General features: G+C 36.5%; 1 protein-coding gene across 1 annotated transcript; it reads left to right on the top strand.

The window, feature by feature from the left end:
- Positions 1 to 2,809: 2,809 nt before the first annotated feature.
- Positions 2,810 to 9,016, top strand: LOC120266937 (homeobox-leucine zipper protein HOX32-like). Its single transcript, XM_039274596.1, has 18 exons — positions 2,810 to 3,024; positions 4,360 to 4,519; positions 4,727 to 4,842; positions 4,929 to 5,019; positions 5,104 to 5,199; positions 5,293 to 5,406; positions 5,503 to 5,586; positions 5,745 to 5,900; positions 5,980 to 6,054; positions 6,132 to 6,238; positions 6,332 to 6,524; positions 6,740 to 6,931; positions 7,033 to 7,113; positions 7,221 to 7,355; positions 7,788 to 8,116; positions 8,293 to 8,398; positions 8,492 to 8,641; positions 8,719 to 9,016. Exons 1-18 carry the CDS (start codon positions 2,810 to 2,812, stop codon positions 8,863 to 8,865), a joined length of 2,547 nt encoding a protein of 848 aa, XP_039130530.1. The 3' UTR covers positions 8,866 to 9,016.
- Positions 9,017 to 9,261: the final 245 nt, after the last annotated feature.

The following is a 9,261-nucleotide window of genomic DNA, read 5'->3' as shown; positions in this document are numbered from 1 at the left end:
ATTAAGATTGGCATCAATCCAAGGATAGATTTTTGCATCAACATAAATTATAATTAATAATAAAAAATAATTATTTTAAAGTGATAACATGTAAAAAAATCAACTCTTGTATGTGTATATATATAAAATATTTGTTTATAATTCATTTAGTCAAAGTAATATTTGGATTTTGTATAGTTTTAGTAATATATTAATTATATTGATAGAATTATGAAAAATATAGTTTCAAGGTATAATCAAGGACAATCAATGATAGGCCATCTAAACATGCATGTTCAATTTTGTGGTTTACTTTGTGTTAAGCTATATATATATATATATATATATCCAAATTTCTAATGAAAAAAAATAATTTTTTTTTTAGAGTTTTCATGTTAAAAAAAATTAACAAAATATATGTTCTCACTATGTTTTCAAGGGACATGAATAAAAATTAATTAAAAAAAAATAAGTTAGCCAAAGAAGGACTGTTTGGTAATTTAGAAAACCACATGGACTAACATATTAAAATGAAAATATACAGTGATTAATATGTAATTTACTATTAATCTTTTCCCTCTCTAAAACTTTACTCTCTATTCTCTCTCTTCTGTCACTTTTGTTTTTTTAATTATTATTATTTTTTAAAATCTCTGAACTGGCTTTAAACAGAACTCTGCTGGCTTTGTCTCTTTCTTTCTCATTTCTTTAAATATAATAACATTTTAATAACTCCAAAATTAACATTTTATCTTAACATTTTACAAATCCAAAGTCATATTATTAAAATAGCTTAAACATAGGGATGCACATGCAAAATGCCTTTTTTTACATATGCCCTTGTAAAAACTTACTATTTTATATATACATTTGTGGTAATTTCTTTTTGTTACCGGGGTTTATATGAGAAAACACATGAGACACGAGGCAAGAGACATATATTAAAATAGTTAAATGTAGGGATGCAAATGAAAAAAAAAAAAAAATCCTATGTTATGAATACTATAGCAATAGTAGATGCCTATTGTACCAATCGACGACACTATAACACGCGATGATACTGCAGCAGCACGTTACTACAGCAATAACACTTGTAGCATCACATATTAGCAGCTAATATTATTAGCATTCCACATAACAATTTATTTTAGAATGTTAGATCAAATTAATTTTAACTATTCATTCATCTCTTGATTGCCTATAAAAACCCCTCTCATTTACTGTAAATGTAATAATAAAAAATAAAACATAAAAAAAATAAAATAAAATCGAGGTGTTCGGTATATATATTTATTTATTTTATTTTTTTTATACTCATTATATATTCATAAAAATATATATATTTATATTGAGGATGAATTATCAGACATAACTTAGATGTGGAAATAGTAGTTGCGTGTATATATATATAAATATAAATAAGTTTTTGATAATTATGTTTTATAAGAGGGGGTTAAATGAGAAAAAACGTGGGACACGAGGCAAGACACGTGGCTCCAATAACCGGCGAGTCACATCACCTCGTTAATCTTTACTCTTTTGCCAGCCAACCCGACTACCCGAGTTTTCAATCACTTCAAAACTAACTGTTCCCTACCTCACCGGCGGTGACTGGATACCAAACACCATGCAACTCCTCATCCATCCATCCATCCATCCATCCATCCATGATCCATCCATTCATCATCTCGCTCTCTTCCTTATCTTTTTCAAATTAGAGCTTTTGTTTTTTTTTTTGCACATATACCCTCATAAAAAATAGTTAAAAAAAGTATTTATGTGTATATTTATGTAAATATTAGTTCAATGTATACCAAAAAAAAAAATTTGAGGTTTATAAAAATATATAATAAAATTCTCCATATTTTTTACAGAGATAATTTCCTTTAAAATATAATTATATATTTTTTATAAAGTCATATACATATATAAAATGTAAAATTCTCTGTCAAATTCATAAAAAATAAGAAAAAAGATTTACATTATATACATATATATTTGTCGGGTGAAAGTTACAAATATATAATTGACAGAGGGTTGAATATGCAAATGGTGGAATAATTTTACACATTAGCATGAGGGGTATATAAGTAAATTCACTGTCAAATTAACAGGAGGAAAAATAAAAAATAAAAAAAGATTATTATTATTATTATTTTTTTGGCTAATGAGCAGTGGGAGCAGCAGAGCAGCAGTAGCAGCAGCGGCAGCAGGCAGGAGCAACAGAGTAGCAGGAGCTGCTGCCAAACTGAGCAAGTAAAGAAATAAAAAAATAATTAAAAAAATAATAAAGAATTAAAAAAAAGAAAAAAAAATAATTAGGAAAAAAAATAAAGAAATAAAAAAATGGTGGCGTGCAATGCTGCGCTGCTTTAAAGGTGGGCGTCGCCACAACGGGAAAAAAGCAGTGAATTAAAAAATTAATAAGAAAAAATTTAAAAAAAATAGAAAAAAAAATGGGGAAATGAATTAATATAATATAATATAATTAATTAATTAAAAAAAAAGGGAAAAGTGAGGACAAAAAGCCTCTGAAGAGGTGCTTTCTCTCTTTATTTCCCTCTCGCTTGGCTTCGCTCGGAGCTCGAGAGGGAGAGAGAGAGCGAGAGAGAGAGAGAGGATTGGGAGGTGGAGGTTGGGTTAGGGTTAGGGTTTGAGGAAGGCTGGAGAGAAGGGAGGAAGGGAGAGGAGGGGGATTGGGAGGCGGATGCGGCGAGAGGGAGAGGGAGGTGTTGAGGTTGTGAAGCCGAGGGGGAGGAAGAGAAGGAAGGGGTGGGGGTTTTAGGGTTTGGGTATTTTGGGGGAGGGTAGTGAGGATTTGAGAGGAAGGATGGCGATGGTGACGAGTGGGAAGGATTTGGGGAAAGGGGGGATAGATGTGGGGAAGTATGTTAGGTATACGCCGGAGCAGGTGGAGGCGTTGGAGAGGGTTTATAGTGAGTGCCCTAAGCCGAGTTCGATGAGAAGGCAGCAGTTGATTAGGGAGTGTCCTATCCTTTCTAACATCGAGCCGAAGCAGATCAAGGTTTGGTTTCAGAATCGCAGGTGAGAATGAGCCACTGGTGGTTTGTTTGTTTGGAGGAAAAAAAAATACCGTGGAAAAAATTGTTTTTTTTTTTTTTTGGAGGTTTGGAGTTCGTTCTTGTTCTGATGCAAGGATGGAGGGTAGGGGAAAAATGATTTTTTTTTTGTTTTTGGTGGTGTTGTTTTGGGTTAATTTTTGTTTTGATTTTGGTTTATTTTTTTTTCTTGGTTTTGTGAGTTGCTGAATCTGTTGAAGGTTTTGGTTTTGGAAAGTCTCGAGTTTGGAGTGAAGAAGTTCTTCAGTGTTCTGTTTTGATTCAGTTGCAATGCAGCAGGTTACTGCAATGATTTGGCTGTTTTGATGTGTTTCACATTTTATTTTGAATATTCTTTTTTGATTGAAAATTTTCTTTTGTTTTTTATGTGATTTGATTTACATTTGGGTTTTATTAGAGGTTTGATTGAAGGAAAACAGAGGAAAGGAAAAAGAGGAGTTTTTCCAATCAGATTTCTTCCATTCTCCTTTCCCTGTTGTGTTATTCCCTCAACCAAACACCAGAAAACAAATTATTTTCACATGTTTTGTTCTTTTGCTCTGATTTCTTGTTTCTATTGAGATTTCCTGAGTTGGATTCAGTTGTCTGCACGTTGGGGTAGCAATGGCACGCTTTGTAATCACTAGTGGAAACTTGTGCGGTTTGCATAATCCATTGGTATCCTTTTTCTGATACGCCTATTGTTTGTCCGTAGAAAGGTTTTTATGTGCTTCTCCAATTGTACATGAGCCTGGCCTTGTTTTCAAGGAAACTCATGATAGTTTAGATTATGATTGCAGTATTTTCAGTTTGTGCAATAAAAGGTCTGTCTTGACTTTTAGTTTCTATTTCCGTAGAGTAGTAACATAATAGATTACATTATTGAAGAATAATTTTTGCTATGGAAGCCTTTCCTTTGATGTATAAGGGGTTTGACTTCAAGCGTTTGCTAATAATTTCACGGAATGGCTTGTAGCTGTTTGGTTTTGTTCGAGATTGACCCTCCTGTTGAAGCTCATTAAGCTTTGATGATTATGCCTTTTCTGTAGTATGGCTTGTCACTATCAATCTGCTGTGTCTCTTCTTATTTCTGGTTGTTTACCAATAAGAAAAATCTTTTGAAGGAAAATATGGCTTGAATGTGTTTTTTTTCGTGACATATCCAGAGTTTCCATCAGGTTGTGAGATGAACACATCCATAAGTTTTTATATGTGAATTTTCTGTTCTGTTTACTGGAAAACAGTGCCTTCGATCAGAATGAAGCTGGTTTATCTCACAGTGAGATGGTCTTATATTTGTTTTCTGATTTCTGTTCATTAGATGCCGAGAGAAGCAAAGAAAGGAGGCCTCTCGGCTACAAACAGTCAACAGAAAACTCACTGCTATGAACAAGTTGTTGATGGAGGAAAATGACCGACTCCAGAAGCAGGTGTCTCAGCTTGTGTACGAGAATGGCTATATGCGCCAGCAGCTGCACACTGTAAGGCCCCCTGATTATAATTTTTCATTGCCAAAACATCGTCGAAGATAAAGATGTCATTTAGTCAACTAAAAATATTTATATCTTTATTAGAAGGCTTTGCTCGGTACTTTTGATTCCCTGTACCTTTGCTTGCATTGATTTCTACTGTCAGATGTGATTTCTCTGTTTTTAATCCCATTTCTTGAATTATCTTTCTGGATACAGGCTTCTGTGGCCACTACAGACCCCAGTTGTGAGTCTGTGGTGACAAGTGGTCAGCACCACCAACAACAAAACCCAACTCCTCAGCATCCTCAGCGGGATGCCAATAACCCAGCTGGGTAATGAATCTGTCTTGCTTGTGTTCTGAAATTTTATGATTCTCTCTTCTCATGTGTTGTTTCTGCTCATGATTTCATTTGCCTAGTCTACTCGCAATTGCTGAGGAGACCTTGGCAGAGTTCCTTTCCAAGGCGACAGGAACTGCTGTCGATTGGGTTCAGATGGTTGGGATGAAGGTGATTATTTTGCTTTTTTCTTTGTAATGTAAAAATTTTCTTGTTGTTATGGTATAGTAAGATTCTTTGGTGCCTGTGTTGTAGCCTGGTCCGGATTCTATTGGAATCATTGCTGTTTCCCACAATTGCAGTGGTGTAGCAGCCCGAGCTTGCGGTCTTGTGAGTTTAGAACCTACAAAGGTAACCCATTGTCAATCTAAAAATGCCCCTTCTAGTTTGTTTGTTTAGTTTCTGTCAGGGCAACTGCTGATTTCTGGGTATTTTTTTTTTTAGGTTGCAGAGATTCTCAAAGATCGCCCATCTTGGTTTCGCGACTGCCGCAGCCTTGATGTGTTAACTGTGATCCCTACTGGAAACGGGGGGAATATTGAACTTATCTATATGCAGGTTTGTATTTCACATATTGCACAAATCATTGGTACATGACGTGTTTTTCTTTTATTCTTTCATCTAAGTGCACTATCTTGTTTATGTTTGAGCCAGACTTATGCTCCTACAACTTTGGCATCAGCGCGCGACTTCTGGACTCTCAGATATACTACTGGCCTAGAAGATGGAAGTCTTGTGGTAACATTTCTTTAAACGTTACAAAGCCACCCTAGGGTTATTTTACTGAACATCAAATAAATTTAAAGTGACATTATTTGATGGTCATCTAAATTTTTTTTTGTTGCTATTGTTGTGAAATCTGTTATTTATTTTCATAACTGTGGTTTATTTTGTAGATATGCGAGAGATCTTTGACTCCCACAACTGGTGGTCCAGCAGGGCCTCCTGCTCCTAATTTTGTTAGAGCTGATATGCTCCCGAGTGGTTACCTGATTCGACCTTGTGAGGGAGGTGGCTCGATGATTCACATTGTTGATCATGTTGATTTGGATGTGAGCCCCCTTCTGGTTTTGTTTTTGTGACTATTTTTGGTATTTCTTGAAGGGATTTAATGGGTTTCTGATGTTTTAGGCTTGGAGTGTCCCTGAGGTGCTTAGGCCTCTCTATGAATCACCAAAAATTCTGGCACAGAAGATGACCATAGCGGTATGATAGTTGGCCATACTCTTGAATGGTGGATTTCTTATCCCGCAATTTTATAATCTGTCATCAACCTTTGTCAGGCTTTGCGCCATATTAGACAAATTGCTCTGGAAACCAGTGGTGAGGTTGTCTATGGTGGGGGGCGTCAGCCTGCTGTATTGAGGAACTTTAGTCAGAGATTGAGCAGGTACTTTTTGGTGCCTGATGCCTTCTGTTTGTGAGCTTCTTACCAAAATTTGAATATGTACTTGATAATGATGGTTCATTGGATGTGCTGCAGGGGTTTCAATGATGCAGTGAATGGATTTGCTGATGATGGCTGGTCATTGCTGGGCAATGATGGTGTAGAGGATGTTACTATAGTGATCAACTCATCCCCAAGCAAACTTCTTGGAACCAATGTGAATTCTTCTGGAATGTTCTCTTCCTTTGGCGGTGGGATCCTATGTGCGAAGGCATCTATGTTACTACAGGTACATTTCTCATACTTTGTCTGGGGCTTGTTTGGCTGGAAGAAATTAGAACAGTCTCCTGTAGTTACAAATTCGCTATGCCCAGCACCTCAACTTCTGCAATGCATAATTTGTTGAATTATTGACTGATTCAGTATTGGCTTTTCTTCTCAAGTGCTTGGTTTACATTTGTGATGAACTAACATAAGGCATTTTGCTACCTTCATGAAATGCAGAATGTGCCGCCAGCTTTACTTGTTCGCTTTTTGAGGGAGCATCGCTCTGAGTGGGCAGATTGCGGAGTTGATGCATATTCTGCTGCATCACTGAGGGCTAGTCCGTATGCAGTTCCTGGTGGTAGAGTTAATGGTGGATTTTTTGGTGGACAAGTGATACTACCTCTTGCTCATACTGTGGAGCATGAAGAGGTAATACTTCCATCTTATGCAGACAATGTGTGATTTTTCTTTTCCTGTCTTGCATTATTTTCTGAATCTGGTTACATTGAGTGACTTCCTTTTGGGTGTAGTTTTTGGAAGTGATCAGGCTTGAAGGTCATGGCTTCGGGCATGATGATGTTGTTCTAGGAAGGGACATGTACTTATTGCAGGTTTGTGACTTTGACTTGATATACATTTGTCTTAAAATCTTGATAGTCATGTTTTATATGTTCCTCTTTTCTCATACGCAAACTGCTTGTATTTTGATTGGTGGCAGCTCTGCAGTGGAGTTGATGAGAATGCTGTTGGTGCATGTGCCCAACTTGTATTTGCTCCCATTGATGAATCTTTTGCTGATGATGCCCCTCTACTGCCTTCGGGTTTCCGAGTTATTCCGCTGGATCCTAAAACAGTTGAGTACTGATACTTGATCCTGTTCTATGTTATTGTTTTGTTTCATTTATTGCTGTTGAGTTGGTCAATTATCATTGTCATTATTCGAAAAAAAGTTGATCAATTATGCCTCAACTTATTTTCTAATTCTTACTCTTCAACCCTGTTGCTTTTGTTCTTAATTTTTCTGGCCTAATATTTGTGAATGCGTAACTTTTTTTCCCCCCTTTCTGTGAGCAAGAGATTGGTTGTGGGTTTCAACTGATTTTTGTAGTTTTTGGTCTTTCAAGCATTATATCTACCTATAATAAGCATATAACCTATGCAAAATCGAAACCCTTCTAATTTATTTTACATTTTTGACACGCTTCTTGTGTTCCAATAAATCAAGGTGATATGTTTTCAGTTTCTTACTTCATGGATGATACAAATTTCTCTTCTCCAATTTCAGGAAACACCTGCTGCTACTCGAACTTTAGACCTTGCATCCACACTTGAAGTTGGTTCTGGTGCTGCATCACGGCCAAATAGTGATAGTGCTTCAAATGCATACAACCAAAGATCGGTCCTGACCATTGCATTCCAGTTTACCTACGAGAACCACCTTCGGGAAAATGTCGCTGCTATGGCACGGCAGTATGTTCGTAGTGTTGTGGCTTCTGTTCAAAGGGTTGCCATGGCAATTACTCCTTCGCGACTGGGTGCACACATTGGGACAAAAAATCCCCCTGGATCTCCTGAAGCCCTCACTTTAGCTCGCTGGATTTCTCGCAGTTACAGGTATGTCTTCTGCAATATATATATAATGTTTATTGCTCGACATTCCACCAATTCATCATATTTAGTTTATGTAAATTAGTACTAAACATTTACGTCAAACGCCTAATAATCTTGTTCGAGATAATTATGTGCTTGTCTTACTACAGCTGTACTAACTTTTTCGATAAAATCGGTAGGTTTCACACTGGAGTTGAACTGCTTAGGGCGGACACTCAGGCCGGTGATTCTTTACTGAAACTTCTGTGGCATCACACTGATGCAATCATGTGCTGTTCTCTTAAGGCAAGTGACATTTTATCACTAACTCTCAAATCTCAACACAAAGCTTCAATATTTGCATACAATGTTTCTAACAATGATTCTCAACCTGTGCAGGCCTCACCTGTCTTTACTTTCGCCAATCAAGCCGGTCTTGACATGCTGGAAACCACTCTCGTCGCTTTGCAAGACATTAACCTGGAGAAGATTCTCGATGATAATGGCCGGAAAGTCCTTTGCTCTGAATTCTCCAAGATAATGCAACAGGTGAAACACCAAATACAGTCTTTTCATCATTTGTTAAGGAACTCTTTATATTTACGTTCTCGGTTGCTATTAAACAGGGCTTCGCATATTTGCCGTCCGGCGTCTGCCTTTCGAGCATGGGTCGACCGGTGTCCTACGAACAAGCCTTAGCTTGGAAGGTCATGAATGAAGAAGACTCTCCACACTGTCTTGCTTTCATGTTTATGAACTGGTCCTTTGTTTGATGTTGTGATGATGTTCTTAAGTTTATGAAAAACAAACACTTTGTTTTGTTGAAAACCATCAGTGACCCTTTTTAAAAAAACACTACTATCAAGTGTGTAAACTCTCTAAAAACTTGTGCTATGAAAAACTCTTGGTTTGCTTGTGTTTTCATGCTCTTTACCTACTCTCATGCTTCCATTATTCATTGTGTTTATATTTTTCACCTGAAATCATTAACAAGATAATAATTAAGGACCAATGAAAGTGGCCAACAAGAAAATCTGAATACTGAAAAGGAAGTGAATAAAAAAGAAACAAGTGGGTTTAAGTTGATGAATTGATGGGTTGGGTGATACTCACTCTAGGAGTGACTTAGATAATTATTATAAATTTATTATATATTTATTATAATGTGA

Source organism: Dioscorea cayenensis, chromosome 8 (assembly GCF_009730915.1).
Source record: "Dioscorea cayenensis subsp. rotundata cultivar TDr96_F1 chromosome 8, TDr96_F1_v2_PseudoChromosome.rev07_lg8_w22 25.fasta, whole genome shotgun sequence".
Classification (NCBI taxonomy): domain Eukaryota; kingdom Viridiplantae; phylum Streptophyta; class Magnoliopsida; order Dioscoreales; family Dioscoreaceae; genus Dioscorea; species Dioscorea cayenensis.
Note: the sequence above shows the minus strand (reverse complement) of the source record. Positions and strands in the feature narration are given on the sequence as shown.